The sequence below is a fragment of the Eucalyptus grandis genome, chromosome 7 (genome assembly GCF_016545825.1).
Source record: "Eucalyptus grandis isolate ANBG69807.140 chromosome 7, ASM1654582v1, whole genome shotgun sequence".
NCBI lineage: Eukaryota > Viridiplantae > Streptophyta > Magnoliopsida > Myrtales > Myrtaceae > Eucalyptus > Eucalyptus grandis.
The window spans coordinates 40,060,950-40,086,703 of NC_052618.1; the positions used below are offsets into that span (position 1 = coordinate 40,060,950).

General features: G+C 41.3%; 3 protein-coding genes across 7 annotated transcripts; all 3 read right to left on the reverse strand.

Moving 5' to 3' along the window:
* Positions 1–7,883: 7,883 nt before the first annotated feature.
* LOC108954492 (exopolygalacturonase-like) lies at positions 7,884–12,159 on the reverse strand. Its single transcript, XM_039317799.1, has 4 exons — positions 11,884–12,159; positions 8,992–9,132; positions 8,233–8,478; positions 7,884–8,114 (listed from the first exon to the last, which is right to left on the reverse strand). Exons 1-4 carry the CDS (start codon positions 12,157–12,159, stop codon positions 7,884–7,886), a joined length of 894 nt encoding a protein of 297 aa, XP_039173733.1.
* A 2,021-nt stretch (positions 12,160–14,180) lies between these two features.
* LOC104417880 (damage-control phosphatase At2g17340-like) lies at positions 14,181–19,217 on the reverse strand. Of its 5 annotated transcripts, none has more exons than XR_005553024.1 (8): positions 18,914–19,217; positions 18,525–18,590; positions 17,236–17,304; positions 16,801–16,941; positions 16,125–16,211; positions 15,157–15,380; positions 14,962–15,039; positions 14,181–14,771 (listed from the first exon to the last, which is right to left on the reverse strand). XR_005553024.1 is itself a non-coding variant. In XM_039317094.1 (3 exons), the coding sequence occupies exons 1-3, from the start codon at positions 19,081–19,083 to the stop codon at positions 17,289–17,291; spliced, it is 252 nt and encodes an 83-aa protein (XP_039173028.1). In that variant the 5' UTR covers positions 19,084–19,217; the 3' UTR covers positions 17,252–17,288. The 5 variants fall into 5 exon arrangements, 1 of the variants encoding a protein (XP_039173028.1); XR_005553025.1 differs by having other exon boundaries at positions 14,184–14,675; XR_005553023.1 differs by lacking the exon at positions 14,181–14,771 and having other exon boundaries at positions 14,775–15,039.
* A 1,309-nt stretch (positions 19,218–20,526) lies between these two features.
* On the reverse strand, positions 20,527–22,814 carry LOC104417881 (exopolygalacturonase). Its single transcript, XM_039317800.1, has 6 exons — positions 22,569–22,814; positions 22,032–22,172; positions 21,740–21,904; positions 21,231–21,520; positions 20,882–21,110; positions 20,527–20,760 (listed from the first exon to the last, which is right to left on the reverse strand). Exons 1-6 carry the CDS (start codon positions 22,812–22,814, stop codon positions 20,527–20,529), a joined length of 1,305 nt encoding a protein of 434 aa, XP_039173734.1.
* Positions 22,815–25,754: the final 2,940 nt, after the last annotated feature.

Sequence of the window (25,754 nt, forward strand, 5' to 3'; positions counted from 1 at the left end):
CGTGGTGTGCTTTAGGATCGGTGATACGTGTTTTTCCCAGGCTTGTCTTCCGCATTCGTTTTAGGGGTTCGATTTAGTGTCGAATTCGCTTTTCGGGGATCCGTTAATCCCAACATTGGTATCAGAGCCTGAGTTCATGTTTTCCCGACCATTTTCATGTTTTTTGAATGAATTTTCGCGAAAGTATTCGGCCGACACGGATTGGGGCGAGAAATCCCGACACCCGAGCATTGTTCGTCCGTTTTTTCGAGTTTCTATAAGTCGAAATAGATTTCTGAAAATGTAAGGTGAAATGGCTCGTCGAGACGAGTCCGGCGACATGTCGTGCGCCACCAGGAGATGCCGCACGCGCCCACACGCGCGGCCAGAAGTCGCTGCGCGTGGGCGCCACACGCGCCGATCGGCGAACCGGCACGTGCGCGCCGCCGGTCGGCGAACCGACGCGTGCTAACGTCAGCATGATGACACCCAACGGTCGGTAACCGCTGGGATGACATCATCAATGACGTTAGCACCGACGACGGTTGGCCGGGCGGTCACCGGCCGGCGACCCGACCCGACCCGACCCGCGAACGCCTGGCACGTGCGGTCGGTTCGTCCAACCCGGCCTAACCGACCCGACCGGTCCGACACCGATGACCTGACCGTTGACCCGTTGACCGACGACCGTTGACCGTTGACCTGAAAAAAAAAAAAAAGAAAAGAAAAGGAATTTGTTTCTTTTTTTCAATTATGTCTGTGTGGATTAGAGGTAATCCATTTTTTATTCTGCATTTGTTGCATGAATCATGGAAAATTATGTATTTTCCATTTTGTTTATTGTGGATTATAAGTGATCCATTTTTTGGTTCTGCATTTGTTGCATGAACTATGATGCGTTATGCACGGATACCTGCAATCCCAAGAATGGACGAAGGAAAAGCTAGACTTAAAAGGCTGATGAAAGAGTTAGCTGATTATCGGTGGCATAATGGTGATTTAGTATCACACGTGGTCAAGGTCAATCAGATGATACAGGAAATCATCTGAAATGGTTATCTTATGCCGGATTTTGAGAATGTACCGTCTTTGATGAACACTCTTCCATCTGAATGGCAAGCAGTATTAGATCGGCTATGGGAGGTCAACGTGGTCCCGGGTTATAGGAGGCTAATGGTAGCTTTTGTTAGAGAGTACTATAGAATTGAGTTAACCAAAACTTCAACCCTTAAATTGAGCGCCACATGGCGCAGAGTGAATGCGCTTTGGAGGCGACATGAGAGCTCTCCAAAAGTTTTTCCATAGTTGGCAAATGTGCCTACAAATTTCTTAGATATTTTGACTGATAGATTAGAATGAACATTCCCTATTTATTTCTTAGATTAGTTTGAGATGTTTTTTAAGTGTGAATATCTCTTTCTATGTTGATATTTCTTCTTTGAATATATTACTTAGTGTAATTGATTGTTGTATTATGTGAAAGCATTATTATTCTATTGGATGTTAGATATTATTTGCTTTCTGTTAATTACTAATTGCTGTGGGTAGTTAGCTGTGGGTAATTCATAGAAGTTTTTGTAACTTCATAGAATTTATTTTGCATAAGACAATTATATTAATAATAGTTTTAAGTTATGATTTTTGGAGGATGATTGGAAACGTAGTGACCTTTTGATTCTAAAATCTTACTTGAAATTATTCATTGATATGATGGGTCTGTACAAAGTGGATGCATAAATGATAGACATTAATTATTCGTGCATATATGTCTGATGTGTTCAGATCGATGGTTTCAGTAACTAAGAACGTAATTGCTAGTATCAACGGCAACAATTGTGAAATATTGAATATGAAGATTCAATATGTGCTGGAAAAGCAAGAAACACTAGAAGCTCTTGACCATGTTATGGAAGATCTTGAGGATGTTGTGCGCCACCTTGAGCTAGTAGAGGACTGCTTAACGGCATGTGAGCCGAGAATAGATATTTGCAATGCTGGTTCTAGCTTAGAAAAGGCTTTGAGCTCTAAGTGCAAGCGTATTGATTCGTTCAATATGTGGGAATGCAAATGATCAAGTCCTTATTGCAAGAGATTAAGAGTTAACCAACACAAGAGAGGAAAACGTCCTCAAGTGAAGAAAATGTCAAGGGTGAGGTGTTACAATTGTGACAAGAAGGGTCACTATGCTCATAATTGTTGTGAGCCGAAAAAGATAAACACCTCTTGTACATTTGAGAACTTTGCTTATGTGTTAAGTTTTGCATTATTAGCTGAATCCAATCCTTTGTGGACTATAGATTCAGGAGCAACAGACAATGTAGCGAAGGATAGAGGATCTTTCGTGGAATTCCGACGAGTACCAACTGGAACTAGGGGTGTGCATGGTCCGGGCGGGCGGTTCCCGACCTAGAACCGAGAACCGCCCGCTAAGGACCGGTTCCAAAAAATTAGAACCGGGATCCACCCGTTTGTTGCATGGATCCACCCGGGAATCGGACCGCCGGTCCGGTCCGGTTCCTGGGTGGATCCATGGAACCGATCTTGACGCGAAACAATTTTGATTTCCAACATAAAACGACTACGTGATATCAAAGCAAGCCAAAAAAAGAAAAACCAAATTTAAGTACGTGGAACAAAATTCATTTGTTGCAACTATAAATGCAACCAATGAAGGAATGGATGTACGTAAGTTGATATAGAGGTAGAGAGAGTAGTAAGTGTTTAGGAAAAATGGGTCTCTCTTAAAGTTATGAACTATACATATCCCTCATTAGGTTCGGCAAAATATCACAAGTCGCACAAACAAATCAAAGGAGGTGAAATGAGGCACCATCCAAACACAGGAAAACAAAGGAAGTGCAACTAAACACGACTTTATTGAATACATTACCTTCATCATTATATTAATAAATAAACTAAACAACGAAAAAGCATAAGAATTCCCCAATAGTTAGCTTTGTATTCATCCTGTAGCAAAAACAATTGCCACAAAACAATTGCTTTGTATTCAATTTTAGTATTTTTTTTTAATATTAAAAGGGAACCGGTTCGGTCTGGGTGGGCGGATCCGCCCATGGAACCGAGAACAGGACCGGTTCCCTCAAGAACCGCCGGTTCCGGGCTGTTCCGGTCCGGTTCCAGGTGGTCCAGGCAGTTCCCAGGTATTTTGCACACCCCTAACTGGAACTAAGTGGATCTATGTGGGATATAACTCCAGAGATGAAGTTAAAGGGATTGGCACCTACCAATTGAACGTGCGTGATGGACGCACCTTGTTCCTACATGAAGTTCTATATGCTCCGAAGATTCGTCGAAATTTAAGTGTCTGTTTTTGGTATTGGTTAAGCTTGTTATCAGTGTGAACTTCTGTAATAGCGGTGTAGATTTGTATTTGGATACAAACTACTATGGTTGTGGTCATTTTGAGGATGGTTTCATTGTACTAAATGTTGACTGTAGTGATGTCATGTCTTCTACTTCATATGATAATGATGTGATTATGTGGCATGCTAGACTTGGCCATATTGGCCAACATCGTATGAATAGACTAGCTAAAGAGGGCTTGTTGGGCAACATTGAAAAAGACGATTTGCCAATATGTGAGCATTGCCTAGTAGGGAAAATGACAATGAAACCATTTGGAAAAGGTAAAAGAGCTGAATTTCCTCTGCATTTAATCCATTCTGACGTCTGTGGTGCAATGAATGTGAGAGGAAGGCATGGGGCTGTTTATTTCATCACTTTTATAGATGATTATACTCGATTCGGATATGTCTATTTGATTTCTCATAAATCTGAAGCATTAAGTTGTTTCAAAAGGTTTATGAACTTGATAGAAAATCAATTAGATAAGAAAATAAAAGCATTGAGATCCGATCGAGGTTGAGAATATTTATTTGATGAGTTCAGAAAATTATGTGGTGAAAAAGGAATAGAAAGACAGTTGTCTATTCCAAATACTCCTCAACAAAATGGTGTTGCAAAGAGAAGAAACAGAACCCTACTGGAAATGGTTAGGTCAATGATGGCGCATGCTAACTTACATATCACTTTTTGGAGTGATGCATTGTTAAATGCTGCCTATATACTTAACCGGGTGCCTTCCAAATTAGTTAGTTCCACTCCATATGAGTTATGGATAGGTAGAAAATCGGACTTAAGTTTACTTAAGCCATGGGGTTATGCTGCCTATACTCATAAGTCCTCTCACAAGTTTGGGAAATTGGGTCCCAGATGAAAGAAGAGTATTTTAATGAGATACTCTGAACATTCGAAAGGGTATGTGTTCATAGGTGAGCAGGAAAGTGTGAGTATAATTGAATTTTAATCACGGGATGTCACGTTCTTAGAGGATGAATTTCCTAAGAAGGGCGAAATAGGGGAAGATTACCCCTATTTGAAACCTTGGATCAAGATAATGATATTAGTGGACTTCGTCCAAGTGGGAGTAATATGAGAAGTGATGAATTGAATTGAATTCATTCTCAATTGCAACCACATGATGAGACAATGTTATCATTATCTAATCCTAGTGGGAGCATAATGGGGAATGATGTGCAAAGTGTACAATCTCCCATACGGCGAACAAGTCGCCACTTTTATGATTACTCCACAAGATGAGGATGAGCCAAGAAATATTAATGAGGCTCTAAATTGCCCTAGTAAGGAAAAATAGATTTATGCAATGAAAGAGGAAATTGAGTCAATGAAATCAAACCAAGTCTGGGAACTGGTTGATCTTCCAAAAAGGACGTAGAGCTATTGGGAACAAGTGGGTTCTCAAAATAAAGCGAAAGGATGATGGCTCGATAGAAATGCATAAGGCTCGTATTGTGGCGAATGGATATAATCAACAGGAAGGAATTGATTATGAAGATACATTTTCTCCTGTAGTGAGATTTACCTTAATTTGCATAATTCTGGCAATAGTGTTTAGTATAGATCTTGAGTTACATCAAATAGATGTAAAGACTGCTCTCCTCAATGGAGAATTAGAGTAAGGAACATATATGGAACAACCTGCTGGTTTCATAGTGAAAGGCCAAGAAGAAAAGGTATATCGACTTTTGAGGTCAATATATGGCCTTAAGCAGTCGTCAAGACAATGGTATATACGTTTTCATAATACCATAATGGCATATGATTTTACAATGATTGATGAGGATCATTGTGTATATATATCAAAAGATCCTATAATCAATTTGTGATCATATCATTATATATTGATAATATACTAATTGCCGGAAGCAATATGGAGCTTGTCAATACTGTCAAGAATTGGTTGTCTTCCAACTTTGAGATGAATGATATGGGATTGTAAACCCATAGACACTCATATTGCAAAAGGTGAAGGATTGAGCCATAGACTGTGTCCAATGACTCCATAAGAGAATGAACAAATGAAATATGTTCCTTATGCTAGTGTTGTTAGGAGCTTGATGTACGCTATGATGTGTACAAGACCTGACATATGTGTATGCAGATGGAATGGTGAGTAGATACCAATCCAACCCAGGTCCAACACATTGGAAGGCCGTTAAGAGAATACTAAGGTATCTAAAGGGACTGCTGATTATACACTGAGTTATTAAGGAAATGATATGCGACTCTAAGGCTATTCTGATGCTGATTGGAGAGGAGATTTAGATAAAAGAAAATCTACCTCTGGGTTTGTTTTCTTACCGAATAATGGCACCATATATTGGAGCAGTAAGAAACAAACGTGTATAGCCTTGTCCACGATGGAAGTTGAGTTCGTGGCATTATCAGCAGCAGTATAAGAAAGTGTTTGGCTTGAGAGGTTATTGGATCATTTAGGTGTTATTGGAAGTGCTGCAGATTCATTGTTGGTTAATAGTGATAGCCAAGCAGCAAAAGTATACACCAAAGATCCAAAATATCATGGTAAGACCAAACCTATAGATACAAAGTATAAATTTTATCAAAAATATGATTGCACGAAAAGATGTGAACTTACAATACATATCTATGCATAGAATGGTAGCAGATCCTATGACAAAGTCAAAACCTAGAGATGTGTTTTGTGGCCATGTAAAATCTCTAGGATTGCGTAGAGTCTGATGTACTGGATTGTAATTTCCCTTAAGTGTTCACATTTGATGAATTTGTGTTTTTCATCATTAATGCCTATGAATCTTTATTTGATCTTTATGCATCTTAATGCTCAGTGCATTACTTTAAATTGAGAAAGTATGTCGGACAGATATAAGATTAGCCCACTCACACGGGTAATCGCATCTATTTACTGTGTGATAAATAGAGATGAGACTGTTTTTAAACTTATTATTTAGGTGATTATCGAGAGCTCAAGCTTAAAATATGTATGTCGCCTTAACTGGGTGTTAAGATGAGGACATAATACTTACTATGTCCGAAAGTAAAATACCCCACATATTTTACTTTATATGTCTATGATGCCAGATGTTAGTTCTGATGAATTTTGTGAATGAGTAGATACGTGAACTCAAGTTAGACATTGGGTATGTCTGAACTATCATCTGTACGGTATTGAAGGTGTAGACATACGCTCCATGGGAAAGAAGTTATTACCGTAATACGTATTTCATACTACGTATGCATGAGACGACCAATAAGAGTGGCAAGAGTTTGATCTCAACTTTTATGTCGTGTGAGACTCTTAAGGAAAAGAGTTCCTCAATTTTTAGTCCCCTCATGGCTCTTACTTATTCTCAAGATTTTTATTTATTGTTTGTTATCTTAGGATGTTGCCAATGGTCATGAGTTGATTCGATCTAATGAGACATTTCTAGAAAAGCAAGCTAAACTGAAATTGAGAGTTTAAAAGAAAGAGGAAGATTGAATTTGGAGAATCACATTGTAGTTTTGTATTCAGTGGTTAATCAATTATGACTGTTTTTGGGATAATCATAATTGTGAATACAATATATATATATATATATATACATATATATATATATCAGTGTTTAAAAGAGATCAAGAGAGATATAAATGTGATCAATCGATCTAGGGTACTGCATACGAAATCTACTCGGAGTGTGATGCCCATTATGAGTTACTATATATTCCTAACAGATGTATGTCAACAAGCTCTCAAAGTATGCTGGTCGCACGGATTATTTACCAGTATGAATGTTGAAGAGAGGTAAAGAGAATTCTGTTTGGCCCACCATGTGCGAGTGGGAAATGATGGTTTTATATGAGATGGGCTTAAGGCCCGTCCGCCCATGTGAGGCCTAAAAGCCCGGCCCACAAGAGTAGGGCCCATGGATGAAGGGGCATGATTAATTGTTTTTTGGAGGGACATATATAAGGGAGGAGAGAGGGAGAACGTACCTTTTGGCATAATTAACAAACGTACGTCTCCCTCTCTTTAAAACACACTCTCTCTCTCAAATAGAAGATACAGTAAGCACAAGGCAACTTTCTTCTCCCCTTCCAAGCGAATTGTCGTCATCGGATCGAATAGTGCCAAAGTCTCTTCCTCTTATCAGCGTCGGTGTCTAATCTGTGGCTAACAAGGTACGCTCGAATCCGTGGTGTGCTTTAGGATCGGTGATACGTGTTTTTCCCGGGCTTGTCTTCCGTGTTCGTTTTAGGGGTTCGATTTAGTGTCGAATCCGCTTTTCAGGGATCGGTTAATCCCAACAGAAACCCTATGCTGCATTCCAGCGCCACCGTTGCCGCCGCCGGCGAAGACGAGGTCCCCCATTTGTTCTCGAAATGGATGTCGCTCAGCTTGACCGCGATGGTTCCTGCAAGAAAGAAATTGTCGATAGAGTTAAAAGATGAGATCAAATATGCAATGTGGTATCAATTCGAGTTGATTCGGTTTTCTCAGTTTATGGTTTTTAGTTCCTAGTGCTTAGTACTTGCCTTGATTGAGCAAGAGGCGAATGGACAGTCTAGTCAATGATTATCAGGTTAGTCACGTTGTTCATCCTTATGTTCTCAAAGGTCATGTTAGTCACAATGCTGCTGTCGGGGGAGTCGGGCCACGTCTTGATCCGAATGCCATTAGCCATCCCAGTCATGTTGCAGTCTTGCACCACGACTCCGCTCACGTTTCCTTCATGCTGATATCTTCCCAGACTTCCCACGGGAAAACGGGGAAAAGAAAGGTAAGTTAGCCACATCTACGATTCACCGAACCAGAAGTTCGACCACCTGAAATAGCGCCCGACACCATAAGACTCGAAACGGTTACCACCTGATTCCGTGACCCGGTCCGCAGTTGATGCTTGTTATGCTGACCAGAGAATTGCCTTGTCCAATAGAAATGCAGTCGGCGCCGGTTCTAATGCGAGACTTCGAGATATAGACCCCTGAGCTTCGCTCAATATGGATGCCATCCGTGATCGGGCTATCTATTAGCGTGGAAATATTGATCCCGCTGCCTCTGAAGCCCTCGCACTCCACCAAAGCAATGTGAAAGGACTTGCTGTTTACAGACGTTACGCGGTGCACGCTGGGCTTCTTCATGGAGATGAATTTTATGTTCTAGAACAAGAAAGTGTTGTCTTTATTAGGGCATTCCTGAAATCTTTGTTTCTGCATATTCTCTTTTGCCAGTAAACACACAATTCAGGCAAAAGTGAGACTTCAGATGCAACTGCATATCACAATGCCCTAGATCCGACTTAGTCGATTATTCTGGGCACGAATCGAATGTTTGTTACAGCTAAGGTTTATGCAGGTATTTTGGGCGATGAATCATACAGTTGGAAGGAGCTTGCAATCAAAATCGACGAGGCAGTTGTTGTGCAGCCACGCCTCCGCACCTCGACCGTCGAACACTCCTCCTCCAGTTAAGCTTTAGCCCTTCAACCCATCCTAACTCGACCCAGCTGGCATCTGATCCATACTGTGACAAGTTTGTCTAAGCCTTTAAGTGACCCTGCACGTCAATCTCTATTACTGCTACCGCCAAAGTCGAGTAGCATAAATGACAGGTCGATCCTATGAAGCATGTGCGACTCAGTGGAGCATTGGTTTAAGAATTTGAGCTCTTGCCTTCACGGTGACCATTAGCGAGGACACATTGGTACAAGGACCTGCGAACCTTACGGGGCCGAGCAAGTACGTCCCTTTAGGTACCAAAAGATTTACTCTTCTGGTCGATCCGCACTCCCCGCTCCATGCTGCCTCGAACGCCTACAGTAAGAAACATGAGTTCCTGAGCCGAGTTGGAGTTGTGTGTATGTGCCTTTGCCAGTCGTTGTGCCATGTTAAACGTTAAGATATTCAGGCAAGAGCAGGATCAAACTAGCAACGACTCCTGTCGCAGACAGCCGAGCAAGAAAACTTTACGCAATCGATGCGAACCGACGGTATCTCTCATCTCTCAAACATTCTTTTTTTCGGAATTATGAAACTCCTCAGGATGTGCCGAAGCACATGAATGTTCTTTTCGCAAAGGCAAACAAAAATCAGCTTCCTGTTGGAAATGGTGATCCATTTTCTAGAATTTCCTAGAGTTGCTAAACTTCTAGAATTCCCTATATGAAGTTTTTGGAAGAAAGAGAAAAATGTAGAAGCACATGTGTAGATCTCTCTAGAAGAAGAGAGGATAAACTACAATCTAGAACTCTCTAGATTAAGCCAAAGTGGACAACATTCTACACAAATCTAGAATGTTGGCAGAGCACCCTATAAATAGGAAAGAGGGGAGAGCATAGTAGAGCAACAAATGTAAAAGAGTGAGGGGAGCTAAGCATAAAATCCACATCATGTAGCTCCCTCACCAACACCTCCTTCAATTATTGTAAAATTATTTTATCCAACTAATGAAACTATTTTTGTCCCATAAACCTTCTCAAAATATCCCATATCCCATGTTCTTTATCCTTTAATTATCATATTTTATCCCTTGTCCATCCTCTACAAACTATTTCATACACTTGCACACGTCACTAACCAAAAACTATAACTAATACCAACTTCCGCAACGCACACATCCAAAAAAATTGTAACACTTCCAAGTCCCACTTGAAGTTTGGAACTTTACAGTCATCTGAAACTATGCTGACTATCTCTAGCTATGATCTTCATTTCTTTATTCGACTTTCACAGACATAGGAGAGGAAAAACCTTGCGGTCGTTGGTCTGGCCACCGGCAAGCATGCCGAATCTCCTAACATCGGAAACAGCCGAAACGACCGTCACGACTCATAACCCGCCAGCCAATCCAAGGCATGGTTTCCGGCAACCACAGATGTAGAACAAACATAACCCTCATCGCTTTTTGACATTCAGAATGTCAAGCTTGTTAAAATCGGTTTACAGAATTCATTCCCTAATAAGTGACGGGGGCAGCTCGCCGTCGGGGGCGAACTTGTCTTGCACGGAGTTTATCCTCCAGTTAGGCGTGCCATGGCACCGTGATAAATCATGGTAGTCGACAGATCCGAAGGCCGCCACGATCGGCTGTCATCTGCATTCCACCCTAGCCACAGCCTTTTGAGTTCTCCAAATTCACAAGGCAGGGGTACGGCCATCGAATCCGACCCTTATCCACAGACGCATGATCCAAGGGGCCAGATTTTGTTATTTTGCATGAATTTTGTATATAAAAATAAATAGAAAGAGAGAAAAGTGGGGGAAAACCCTCGAAATGCAGAGGTGCGATGCTAAAATATAACTTCCAAAAAGTGAAAAGAAAAAGGGGGGAGTTGGGGACTAAACATCATTATCACATGCCGCATGAACTCGACACGTGTCCCCCGGGTCCCGCGCCCGCCGACAGCGACAAGCGTGCGTTTTCTTTGGATCATCCGCTGGATTTTGGAAAGGGAAAGGAAACGAAAAGCAGCGAATGCCGCAGCCTCACGCCGTTGGCTGATCAGGACTGCGACAGCTCCTCTCTTTCTCGCGCCCTCTGGCGGTGGTTGGTGGCGTGTGGTCTGATCAGAAGAATCGGGAGAGACCTTTCTGCTGAAAGCGAGGAGAGGTGAGAGCTCCCGGAGCGAACGAGTTCTCCTGGGATTTGCCGAGCAGCGAGACGTGACTGTCGCTAACTGTCGCGCGACGTGAACGAGCTTTGATTGACCCATCTTTTTTTTTTTTGCACGTTTCACAAACCGAGAGACTAAAGAGAAAACACGACTCGGGAATCTACAATCATAAACCTTACCATCTTATTGGGTGCTCGTATATTCTGCGAATATACCTTTTGCACCGCCGATCTTGTGTTTGTTCCATAGGTACGTAAGCGGTCGATCAAAGGAAAAATTCGTCGAATCCATATGAGAACTTGTTCCTTCTTCTTTTCTATGGAGAAAACAGCGTATTTTCTCAAGTATTCTAAGACCCACATACACGGGACGAAGACAGAAAGATAACCATTTGTAGAGTGTCCGATGTTTTTCTTCTAGATTTACAAGATCTTGGCCAGACTTTTTGCTAGAAAAGGGAGGGAAGTCTAACGAGGAATTTCGCATTACTAAATACGGAAAAAAAATTACCTCGGCAAACAGTTTTTTTTTTTTTTTTGCTTTTAAAAGAACGAAATTAAAAAGGGAAAAATATTTCTATTGTATGTAATAACTCATGATATACAATTTGGTCAAATAGGGCTTCAAGTGAAAATAGGGTTTAGCGGGAAAAAGTGCATTTAATCGGTTTTCGGGGGAAAAGGGTCGGAAAAAGAAAAAAGAAAAGAGAGAGGGTATTTCCTAAATCGAAATAAAAACTCAATTAAAAAAGGAAGCCGATTAAGGAAGTAATTCTCCCAGAGCGATAAGTCCTTATTTGGTATTATCCAAAACTCCTACTAGGAATCTAAACATGTTTCAAATTCCAAAAAGTAAAGCAATATAAAACCAATCTCTCCTTCTATAACTTTTAGCTATCGTTTCGATAATCATACTGGTCTTCAACTTAGCGATAAGTCCTTATTTGTTGCACCATGGTTTTAGCACACTCCACGGTTGCAATCCTCAACATAGAGAGATTATAAGATGCTCTGGGTTTCTCTTTTTTCCCCTTCTCCAGAGCTAGAGCAAGATCAAGATCAATAACAAGAACAAGAGCAAGATCAAGATCAAGGTCATCCTGAGAAGCAGCAGCAGCTGCAATGGACGACAAGCGAACCGCGATACCATCCAGCATCAGGAAGCTGGCCCTATGGAACACGAGGCACTTCCGGCCCCTATTCAGCCATAAGCAGCTCGAGCCGGTCATGACCACCCTCGGCTTCACGGCCCTCACACCGGCCCTGCCAATCTTCAATGGCAGCACCACCTGGAAAGAGTACGTGTTCGCCGCCGGGGTGCATGGCCGCCCCCGGGCAAGGCTGCCATACCCAAGGATTGATGGCCTCCACCACCACACCTATCGGGCTTTCCTAGAGGCGGTCAATTTCCACCTCCACATGCACGACATCTCGACTGTTTTTCATGTTAGGTATGGCTACGAGTTTTCTCTCATACACCTCTATGTGATATATGGACGCGCAATTTGAAGTAATATTTTCACGCCTATATGTCCCATTTAAGTGATTCAGGTATATGTGTTACGTCAAGATATTAGGTAACTACGTCATTCCTAATGCGAATCGTTTTTGTTATTGCAGTACCGTATCAAATAAGATGGATTTTAGGAAAAAAAAACCTGAAATATTCCCAATTTTTTAAATAAAGACATGTAGTGATGTTTCAAATAAGGACCCAACCTCACTCGCTACCGCCGGCTAAATTTTCCATTCGGTTAACAATGTTGTCTTCCAAATTTGCTTTTATTTTTCCTCTTTTATTCCTTTTTTTCTTTTCTGGCGTTGGCTAGTAAAGACCGGCAAGGGCTTGGCGACCCTCGCGCAGCCGCTGGGAATGGCCGACGAGGGCTCGGCGACCTTGCTAGCCGCTGGGAAGGATCGGCAAGGGCCTGCAAGCCCTCGTTGGCCACGGGCGAGGCCGCCCTCGCCAGATCTGACAAGGGCTGGCCTTGCCTGGGGCCCCGAGGGTCGCCGGTCAAGCCCTCGCCCGCGGCTGACGAGGTCACCGAGCCCTTGCCGGCCGCTGGCAAGGGTCGGCCTCACCTAGGGCCCCGAGGGTTGCTCGTTGAGCCCTCACCTGGGGCCGGTGAGGGCCGACCTCGCAGATGGCCGCAAGGGGCAGTCTGGGCGAGGCCGTCCCTCGCCAGTGGCCGGCTAGCCACTGGTGAAAAGGAAGAAGAAGAACCGGGAAAAGAAAAAAGGGAAAACGGTAAATGACTAAACTACCCTTAGCCACTGGAAATTAATGCATTTATTTGATACAAGATTTACTTCATGTTCTTATTTGAAATAAAATTCATTTTAGGTCATTATTTAAGAAAATGCTGACATCTCATACTCTTATTTGAAATAAGATTTAATTTAGATCCTTATTTGTAAATATGATGCAATTCAAGCCATTTTTTGGAAATTTCTCTTGAATGTTCTCTTCGCAGTTTGCAAAAAATCAATTTATAGGTAGATAATACTCTTTACCAAACATGAAAATCGTCTTTTCAAGTTTTAGGAGGACGAGTTTATCAAGTCAGTTGTTTAGCTCACAATCTCACTTTTAAAAATTCTAAGCTAACTCAGTACAATGATGTGTAGCTTGGATTGTGTTTGCCGGTGGAAAAAAAAAATTCTGGAAGATACGAACTTTCTTCCACTTTAAATATCATAAATGCAAATCCCATAGTTATCAGGGTTGTAGATACGCGCAAAGTCTTAGCAATTAATGCAATTCCTAGTGTGACTATGATTATAGAACTAATAGAATCTGAATTAATAAATTATTTCGTGCAATGTAAAGATAATTACCGACAATGAGGTCTTTGTAGTTATCTTAAATTCTTTTCATCTAAATCAAACAGGTTATAACTTAAGGTTCCTAGTGATCACTTTCCCAGTTGGAAAAGGCGAGGTAGGGAATTCGATTCACTATCTTCTCAAGGGACCCAGATGGCGAGGGGTGAGTGAGGGAGCAGAGTTTCGAAACTTGCACATAGCACATGGTACACATAGTGACTTGTAATACAGGATATAACCAGATCAAAAAGAAATGAAACGGGAAATTACTCCTAGGTTTCACAACTTATGCATAACACATAACACACAAGTAGCTTGTAAAATAGATATACGAAAGAACCAGACAAAGATAGAATGAAACAAGAAATTATTTTCAGTTAAGCTCTCGACAATTATTTACTAATCATTGATAAAAAAAAAGAGCCAATGACCATCCAATCCGATTCATTAATTAATTACCGATCATGAACGCTTATTACAGAGCCCACTCTAAATCTCAGGTCCTTATTTACAACTTTCTCGATGAGTAAATAGCGCATTCGAATTGGTAGGAGAAGCAACAATTGTAGAATTGATTATTTTTCTCTTTATTATAATTTATTTTATTTCTATTTCTTGATACATAGGGGTATGCCCATGAACCGAGTTGATCTCCATAGCAAGTGGCGTGCTCTGGAGGAGGGCGAGTTCGTTTATGTGTACAGAGAAGGGACGCTGGATCAAGCAACGCACGAGCTCTACTCCGATTCCGAGAGCTCCAGGAGCAAAGACGGCAGCGGAGACGGGGTCTACGACTTCGAATCCCTCGCCATTCGCGACAAGGGCAGCAAGTCCGAAGTCGGCCAGGTCGTGCCCTTGGAAGACATCATTGTATCGCCCGATGAGTCCGACCCCTTCTAAACCATGTCGTCCATGTTCTCTGTGCTCGTTCATGTCCAACTTATCCATTGTTGTGGAATAACATAATCGATTAAGGAAATTCCTTTGTGAACTCGGCATTAGTTGGCCCGAACTCCTGTGCATTAGTTTTCATGCATCTCAATTACAAAAGAAATAAGCAAATCTTAACAATAATTCCAAATTCCAAGATCTATAGCAATTATACAATAACGCATTCTCGTCTGCCCCACAATCTCAAAGGCAACTCCAGTGAAAAAGAACTTAAATGTGCCGCAAATCTGCTGGCATTACCGGCCCAAACTTACCATTCCTTCCACAATAACTAGATCTGCATCAGCCGCCAGAAAGGCTAGCTCTTGGGATACTTGTGCGAGATCAATAACCTACAAAAAGTTTAGGAGGAAGACTGTTCACGACATGGAGTTCACCATATTTATCAATCACCAGGAAAGCAAAATATGAGGGTAGGTAAAACAACAGCAGGGACTCGAATTTCTTACAGGCAAATCATTCCCAGAATTAGCGATCAAGAGATTTGAAGCATCAACACCCATTAACTTCCCATTCTCATCCTTCAGCTGGTTACTGGAACAATGTCTGGACCAACATGGTGTATTCACATCACATCTAAAAATCTTGCTATTCATACCTTGGATATATTCTCAATTAGTTCAGGGTAGGTGACATCGTTAAGAGATGGCAAATCATTAACAGCAAGCACAACCTACAGCAGGAGAGAAGGTTAGACAGAAGTATATCCAAATCTACCATCCAAGAGTTAGAAAAAAAAAGAGAAAGACACCTAATAAAATGTAGGCCTCCTATCTTTCATTTTTTGGCTAGGACTCCTATCTTTCATTCTTTTTTATCAACAATATATCTAATGAACTGGCATCAGGATAACAAAGTCTAATAAAATGTAGGCCTACCCAAAGCTAAAATCAATATCGGTCGAATGCTCAAGTCTGGCAATAGAGCCTCCAAATGACCAACTAAGTGATCTCACTATCACCGTACAAGTAACAGGGTACACATCAATCAGTAAACAATAAATGCAGGTCCCTAGACAACACAAATCAGATGCAGACATAATACCAAAAACATTATTCACCAATATTTATGCTGAAAATGCAAATAAGTCTCCACATGAACAACGAGATCTATTTGTCTCATCGGTAATGCGTAATTTCCAATGAAAAAGACTTAGGCAGCAAATAATGAAAGATATCCCACAGGTGATGCATGAATTACTTTCCCAAAAAAGTATGGAGGACAGGCCAACCTCCTGCACCAGAGAACTTAAACATAAAAGATACACTATACTGAAATCTAGTACTGCATATTGTGGATAAAGCAATCACAATGACCGGTCAAAGTTACACTGTTCCAAAATCTAGTACTGCATATTGTGGATGGAGTAATCACTATGACCACTTTCTATTTAAAAGAAACAAAGACGAAAGCAAACCTAAGTCCCACGATGAAATAATTCTCTGGCGAACGGCAAAATACCCAAAATGATATCTGCACTGGGGTTATCAGCAAATATGATAGCCTGTCATAAAGGATTTGGTCAGGAAAGTACAAATTCTGCCGTGAATCCAAAAAGTGCATAAAGAACAAATGTTGTTTTTCGTTTAAATTTAATGTTTCAATAAGATGATAAAAGAAACATAGATAATTTAATCATGTGCTGTTTTGAAAACTTTCATGCATCATGATCATTACAATGATATCTAATTTTTTTTTTTATTTAATAAAATTTTATTGAGAATAAATTATTTTTTAAGAATTTAAAGAAGAAAATGAAAAAAAAAAAGTGAACTATGTGAGGTGGAGTGGTATCCACATAAGATAAGTATTTTTTTTTATAAGTTATCACCTGAAAATGAAACGGAACGAAGAAACAAAAAGATAAAAGCTTAGGGAAGGGATGCTGGCAACCATCAACTAGGTCCCATATAAACCTTCCACAAGGCCCTCCATGGAGCGCCAAAATTCTATAATAATATTAGATTTATGGCACTCAGAAAATTGCAAAACTACGAAGTAATTTGTGGCAGTTTTCAAGTGGATGCTCTACAAAAAGCCAAATGATAATTGCAGTATAATTCCAAAAGTAGAAGACAACCAAATTTACGAACCTGTGCAGATCCAAGATCAAAGATGGTTCCTGCAAATATTCCTCTAACTAGATTTTCCAAACGCTTGCCTTCGTCTTCAATTGCATCATTAAGATTAACTACATCACTGAAAAGGGATATGGCTTCCGCATTCTCTTCATCCTGTCATGGTCAATGACAATTTCACAGAAGGGAAGAGATCAGTAAGGAACATAGGGAAGAAAAGAAGAACACCCGCGATGTCCAACTACCAAGTAGGCCACAACACTTATCTTGATCATGAATTTTCAACTTAAAGCTATTTTATCTTTTCTCCCTTTCATCAACAAAGTGTCCTAATTGAAAATGCCAAACACTTTGCTAGGATTTCACCACAAGATAATGGTGTAATCTTTCCACATTGGATATTGTCCATGGAGATTGTAAAAAAGACAGAAAAATGTGTGCAATAATTACCTCAACTTTTTTGAATATGTCTTGAAAACCCAACTCTCAAAGAATCTGCTCTCTTAGTCTGCACAGAAGCTGTAAAAACACCACATAAAACAAATCACAAGGTCACAAATAGTTAATAGAGCCTCCAAGTTTAAAAATAAATTTGATGGTTCATCAATATAGGCAATGAAACTTCTTTTCCTAATCCTAAAGAAGAAACTTGAGACATGCATTATCATGATGAGATATAATAGAGCCTCCAAGTTTAAAAATAAATTTGATGGTTCATCAATATAGGCAATGAAATTTCTTTTCCTAATCCTAAAGAAGAAACTTGAGACATGCATTATCATGATGAGATATAAATTCAACAACCCATGATCTCCAATTCTCTCTCTCGAACTCCCTTTCACTTTCCCCACTTTGCAACTCCCCTTCTACCCCATTCAACCATCCATCCAGGTTCCCCATTCTATTTGGCGCACACACACACGTATGCATGCTCTTACTGTAGCGTGTGTGTGTGTCTATGGGGGTGCGCGCAACGGTGCCCATGAGCGTGTGTGGGAAGAGAACATGGTCGTCAAAACTTGAACTTCTAGAGTCTCATAATTTACCACTAAAGGACACTGTACACCACAACATTTACTAGTTTGACAGATCCAGAATATTTAAGCAACACTAGCATGAGGGATGCACTTTACAAAGACCACATACCGAGAAAACCATGCTGACAGATGAGACGATAAATCTTTTGATTCCGGTGATAGCATGTAAGGATGTTATTTACATCAACAATAGAATTTTGAGTCTTCAAAAAGGCTCTGCTAAAGTATCTTTTGGAAATTGCACGAGCCTGCTACTGTCCCAAAAACTATATAAACATTTTCCATATCACTTCTAATTAATACCTCTAGCATGTTCAACGGGAAAAGGCCATAAGAGGACCCAGAACTACCAAGGAACAGGACACATAAATGTCTACAGAAATGCCTAATTTCGACAAATACACATGTTGTCATTGTCATGTTTAACTATGTAAAATCCATACATGCAACATGATTACCAAGAAGATGATACATCAGACTAAGTTGGGCAGTCCTGATTATGTAAGGCACAAGCAACAGAAATGAGGAGGTGCAGGAGAGAAGTAATATCCCAGCACACTCCTTCACAAGTAGCGATTACTCGCATTGGTGTAGACCTAATTCCGAAATCTCGGTCCATGTGAACCAGACCATGAAGCCCAACCACATTCTACTTATCACAAGCAGATCGACGGAGCAGCGCGAAAACTAAAAGAAATGTACCTCTCAGCGAATTTTTCAGCTCTGACAGGGGCATCAAGGACCGTAGGATCGCTCTCCGCCCGTTTCCTGCAAAACGCATGACAAGCTTAATATCACATCTCAAAAGCTTCCTCTTGATCACTCCACAACTCCTATACAACTTTCAAATTGAATAATTCAATATCTTCATCCCAGCAGAACAAGGCATCTCGCTTCCCTCGTTCAGCAGATTTATCTAAGCGATCATCCTCCAAAGTACACAATCGCCACCATCTAAAACGGTTCCGGCTAATTTCAACCTCCAAGCGCAACGAAGGCCTAAAATTCAAGTCCCCTACGAACTCATCATCCACGCGCGAATGCAGCGAACATCGACGAAGCCGACGAATGGAACGGCGGCGGTTGCTTACTTGAAGGAGGGAATGGAGTTGCGGAAGAGGTCGATCCAGGCGAGCGCGGTCGGGGTGGGGCGCTTCGGGTTGTCGGAGGGGAACCGGTAGGGGAAGGTGCAGGCCCTGTAGTTGGAATCGATCGGCGTCTGCAGCAGCGGGAACGGCACCATCTCCGACGCGCTCTCCATCGCTCCTCCTCGCTTTCGCCGATCGGATTCGATGCCGGCGGCCGGTTCGCGGCGGTTCGACGAGAGCGGAAGAAGGTCGGAGCTTTGATCTTGTCGTGGATGGATTTCTTCTTCGTCCTGCTTCCCTCTGCCGTTTCAACATATTCCTTTTCTTCTCTTTTCTTCTTGTTTTTTTTTTTTTTTCAATTTTTTTGAGGTCTTTTCCTTTGCTTTTCAATGATAACTAGTTAATTCGACCCAAAAAAATGATAAGTAATTAAGGAAATGGAAAGTAATTAACAATTTTGTATCATTTAGCAAAAATTAATGAATAAATGAAATTTTGATAACTTTTTTCACAAAAACAGAACATTCTTCTATAACAAAAAGGATCTATTTGCAAAAAAAAAAAAAAAAGGAAATTGAGATTGGACAGCGTGCTTAATAGACGTATTAAATTCGATAAATGAGTTTCTAGCAGTCTACTTGATATTCGATGTATATTTTCATTCTAATTGGCAATATAGTTTATTGTAAAAACACGTAATTTTATTTTGCAAAGGGAGGTAATCCGGAATTTAAACGCATCTTTAGAGAAAAAGAAATCTTTGTTTCACAATTTCCATGCTAATATGTGATTTGGGCTATGAAGATTTCATCCGTACACAACAGCTTTATCATTAAACTTCAAAATTTCAAATTAAGATAATTCAATTCGATACCAAAAACTCCTCAATTGCCAAAGGAGAATCATCTACATGCTTCTTCGAAGAAGGGTTTGAATACTAAAGTTGCGTTTGATAATGTTTTATGTTCAAAAATTGTTTCAATGAATAAAAATAGAAAAAAATTATTTTTTCTTGGAATGAAAAAGAATAAAAACACATTTGATAAAATTGTATAATTTTTTTGTTTCTTTTTATTTTTTTATTTTTTATTTTTTCCTTTTCCTTTTTTTCTTTCTTTTGGCCGACCTCGACCATGGCCGGCCACTGGCTAAATAAAAAAAAAAAAGAAAAAGGAGAAAAAAAATGTTTCTTAGAATTGTTTCCGGGAAATAAGAAACAAGTTTTTTCTACTTTTGTTTCGTTCCAAATCACTTCGAGGAAAAAAAAAAAAATTGTTCCTAAGAAGAAAAGTATAAACAAACACGTTTCTGTTCTTCTTTTGTTCCCCGAAGAACAAAAATTTGTATTCCGGATAGCAGAAACAAAGTTAAACAAACAGCCCCTAATTAATAATTTACATCCTAGGGATCAAAGTGACCAATTCAACAGAATTGAATGGAAATCGAAAGGAAAGTAGGCCAATCCCTGGCCAATCCGTTATGAAGGCGAAATTTTTGTTTGGACTCAGTTCACCAGATTCAGTTCAGCACAGCCGTTGAGACAGGATCTATATGCGAGCAGGCCGCTTGGATCCCACGTGATCCGACTGTTCCGATTGACTCGAGTCGGCGGATCGCTAGGCACATGGCGGCGGGATTTGAGTGCCGATGTACTTGGCCTTCACGTTCTTGCAGGACGAAGTCACGTTCATATCTCTCTTCCCATCCAGGAGATCCAGGCGCACGTCTTGGAGGTAAATGTCCTGGCATGGAAACCCTCCGCTGCATTCCAGCGCCACTGCCAACGGCGATGACGAGGTCCCACGTATGTTCTTGAAATGGACGTCGCTCAGCTTGACCCGCGACGGTTCCTGCAAGAAAGAAATCACCAACGAAGTTAAAAGACGAGATCAAATATGCGATGTGGTATCGATTCGAGTTGATTCGGTTTTCTCAGTTTATGGTCATTAGTTCCGGGTACCTGGTACTTACCTTGAATGAGCAAGAGGCGAACGGACAGTAGGTCTGGTCGATGATTATCGGGTTCGTCACGTTGTTCATCCTTATGTTCTCGAAGGTCATGTTGGTCGCGATGCTGCTGTCGGGGGAGTCGGGCCACGTCTTGATCCGAATGCCGTTGGCCGTCCCAGTCATGTTGCAGTCTTGCACCACGACTCCGCTCACGTTGCCTTCGTGCCGATATCTTCCCAGACTTCCCACGCTATAATCGTGGGAAAACGGGGAAAAGAAAGGTGAGTTAGCCACATCTACGATTCACTGAAACGAAAGTTCGACCACCTGAAACGGCGTCCGACACCATAAGACTCGAAATGATTATCACCTGATTCCGTGACCCGGTCCGCAGTTGATGTTTGTTATCCTGACCAGAGAATTGCCCTGTCCAATAGAAATGCAGTCGTCGCCGGTTCTGATACGAGACTTGGAGATGTAGACCCCCGAGCTTCGCTCGATATGGATGCCATCTGTGTTCGGGCTATCTGCTGGTGCGGATATTCTGATCTCACTGCCTCTGAAGCCCTCGCACTCCACCAGAGCAATGTGAAAGGACTTGCTGTTTACGGACGTTACACCACGCACGCTGGTCTTGTTCATGGAGATGAATTTTATGTTCTAGAGCAAGAAAATGCTGTCTTTGTTAGGGCATTCCTGAAATCTTTGTTCCTGCATAATTTCTTTTGCCAGTGAACACACAATTCAGGCAGAAGAGAGACTTCAGATGCAATTGCATATCACAATGCCCTTGATCAGGCTTAGTCGTTTATTCCAGGCGCGAATCGAATGTTTGTAACAGCTACGGTTTATGCAAGTATTTTGGGCAATGAAGCTTACAGGTGGAAGGAGCTTGCAATCAAAATCGACGAGGCAGTTGTTGTACAGCCACGCCTCCGCACCTCGACCGTCGAACACTCCTCCTCCAGTTAAGCTTAGCCCTTCGACCCATCCGAACTCGACCCAGCCAGCATCTGATCCATAATGCGACAAGTTTGTCGAAGCCTTCAGATGACCCTGCACTTTGATCTCCATTAACATCGCCGCCGAAGTCGAGCAGCATAAATGACAGGTCAATCCTACGAAGCATGCACGAAACAGGGGAGCATGGGTGAAGAATTTAAGCCCTTGCCTTCATGGTGACCGTTAGCGAGGACACATCGGTACAAGGGCCTGCGAACCTTACGGGGCCAAGCAAGTACGTGCCTTTAGGTATCAGAAGATTTACTCTGCCAGTCGATCTGCAGGCCTCGTTCCATGCTGCCTCGAACGCCTGCAATAAGAAACACAAGTTCCTGAGCCGAGACACAGTTTGTGTGTCTGTGTCTTCGCCGGTCACTATGCCATGTTAAACGTCTAAGATATTTAGGCAAGAGCAGGATCAAAGTAGCAATGACTCCTGTCGCAGGCAGCCGAGGGAGATAACTTCATGCTATCGATGCGAACCGATGGCATCTCTTGTCTCTCTTGAACATTCTTTTTTCGAACTCTGAGACTCCTCAGGATATGCAAAAGCACATTTCGTGAAGGCAAACAAAATCAGCTTCTAAGTCCCACTTGAAGTTTGGAACTCTATAGTCATTTGAAACTATGCTGACTATCTAGCTATGATCTTGATTTCTTTATTCAACTTTCCCAGACATGGAGGGAAGGAGAGGAGAGGAAAAACCTTGCGGTCGTCGGTCCGGCCATCGGCAAGTGCACCGAATCTCTTGACATCAAAAACAACCGAAACGACCCTTCTCTTCCAATCCGAATGACCAACCCTATCTGCTGTTCTGTCTCCTAAACTCGAAGCCGAAACCAAGCCGCCACTTGCCGTCAAAGCTCCTCCTCTTCCTTCAACAACACCACCCAAAAACAGCATCGTGGCGAACAGTGGAAGCCTCAACCTCACGCCATTCGCGAGCCTCATCGCTCGTCACAACTCCACTGATCAGGACTGCAGCAGCTCCTCTCTTTCTTGCGCCCTCTTGCGGTAGTAGCGTGTGGTTTGATCAGCAGAATCGGGAGTAGCCTCCTGCTGAAAGCGAGAAGAGGCGAGAGTTCCCGAAGCAAACAAGTTTCTCCTGGGATTTGCCGAGTAGTGAGAAGTAACCGTCGCTAACTGCCGTCCCCACTACAATCTACAGTTACCGGCTCCTTGTCGTGTGACATGAACAGGCTTGATTGACCCATCTTTGGCACATTTCACAAACCGAAAAAACATGGAAAACAAACAAGCTCGGGAATCTACATTAACAAGCTTGACCATCTTGTCGGGTGCTCATATAATCTGTGAAAATACCTAACATCTCACATCTTCACTTCCGGGCCTGTCATAAGCTTGCGCCGCCCCGCCGCTCTTGTACTAGTTCCATCAGTAAGCGGTCAATCGAAGTAAAAATTCTGGCATATTTTAAGTATCATAAGAACCATATACAGGAGACAGATAGAAAGATCACCATTCCTAGAGTGTCCGATGTTTTTCTTCTAGATTCACAAGATCTTGGCCAGACTTTTTGTTAGAAAAGGAAGGGATGTCCAATGAGGAATTTCGTATTACTAGATACGGAAAAGAAATTATCTCAGTAAAGAGTTCTTTTTTTATTTTGGTTGCTCTTTAAAAGAACGAAATTAAAAATGGAAAAATATTTCTATTGCATGTCATTACTCAGGATATACAATTTGGTCAAGAGGGCTTCTAATGAAATTAGGGTTTAGCGGGAAAAAGTGCATTTAATCGGTTTTCGGGGGGGAAAAGTGTCGCAAAAAAAAAAAGAGAGGAGAGAGGGTATTTCCTAAAACGAAATAATAACTCAATTAAGGAAGGAAGCCAGTTAAGGAAGTAAATCTCCCAAAGCGATAAGTCCTTATTTGGTATCATCCGAAACTCTTTCGAGGAATCTAAATCTGTTTCAAATTCCAAAAATTAAAGCAATATAAATCCAATCTCTCCTTCTCAAACTTTTAGCTATCGTTTCGTTACTGGTCTTCTTCCCAAATCAAAAGAAGGAAAAAAAAAATCACTTGGCTTTCATTGAAAAACCGATCCCATTATTCGAATTACCGTACTTTGGCCAAACCCCATGATTTGTTGCACCATGGTTTTAGCACACTCCACAGTTGCAGTCCTCAGCATTGAGAGATTATAAGATGCTCTGTGCTTCTCTTCTTTTCCCTTCCCCATAGCTGGAGCAAGATCAAGATCAAGATCATCTTGAGAAGCAGCAACTCCTGCAATGGACGATGAGCGAATCACGATACCCCTGAGCATGAGGAAGCTGGCCTTATGGAACACGAGGCACTTCAGGCCCCTGTTCAGCCACAAGCAGCTCGAGCCGATCATGTCCACGCTCGGATTCACGGCCCTCCCGCCGGCCCTGCCGAGCTTTGACGGCGGCACCACTTGGAAAGAGTACGTGTTCGCCGCCGGGCCACATGACCGCCCCCGGCCAAGGCTGCCGTACCCGAGGATTGACGGCCTCCACGACCACACCTACCGGGCTTTCCTAGAGGCATTGAACTTCCATCTCCAGATGCATGATATCTCGACTGTTTTTCATGTTAGGTATGGCTACAAGTTTTCTTCTCGTACCCTCTATTTGATATATAGACGCGCGATTTGAAGTAATATTTCCGCGCCAATGTACAACATTTATGTGATTCGAGTATATGCGTTATGTCAAAATATTAGGTAATTACGTCATTCCTAATGTGACCCATTTTTGTCAATGTGATACCGTAGCAAATAAGGTGGATTTTATAATCTTTTCTCTTCAAAGTTTGCAAAAAATCAGTTTATAGGCAGCTAATACTCTTTACCAAACTTGAAAATCGTCTTTTCAAGTTTCACAATTTTGAGTCTACCCCGCGAGGACGAGTTTTTCAAGTCAATTTAGGCAGATGATGATGCTTACCAAAATTGCAAATTCAATCTCACTTCTAAAAATTCACTTTCGGCTAATTCAGTACAATGATGTGTAGCTTGGAATGTGTTTACATACTTGCCGGTGGAAAAAAAAAATCTGGAAAATGCGAAATTTCTTCCGCTTTAAATATCATAAATGCAGATCCCATAATTATTAGGATTGTAGATACGCGCCAAGTCTTAGCAATTAATGCAATTCCTAGTTTGACTATGATTATAGAGCTAATAGAATCTGATTTAACCAACAAGGAGTCCTTTGTAATTATCTTTAAATTATTTTATCTAAATGAAATAGGAAACCGCTTGAGATTTTCCCACGGTTGCTTTTCCCACTTGAGAAGGGAGAGATGGAGAGTTCGGTTCACCACCTTTCCGGAAGACTAGGATAGGAAAGCTTGAGTGGGGGAGCAAAGTTTCGAAACCTGCACACAGCACGTAGTACACACAATGACTTGTAAAATAGATACAAGATAGAACCAGACAAAAAAATAAAAATAAAACGGGAAATTATTTTTAGGTTTCACAATGTGCACACAGCACACATAGTAAAATGAAATAGTAAATTATTTCTTGGATTCACAACCTGCACATAGCACATATAATGACTTGTAAAATAGATATTAGATAGAACAAATAAAAAAAATTGAAATAGGAAATTATTTCCGGGTTTCGGAATTTGGAGACAACATATAGCACGCAAAGTGGGAATAGTGGCTTGTAAAATAGATGTGAGATAGAACCAGACAAAAAAAATGAAATGGGAAATTATTTCTTGATTTTGCAACCTGCACATAACGCACACTTACTTGTAAAATAGATATAGGACTGAACCAGAACCAAAAAAGAAGAAGAATGAAACAGGAAATTATTTCTAATTAAGCTCTTGAAGATTATTTACCATTTATTGATCACAAAACCCAGCGGTCATCCAATCTGATTCATTAA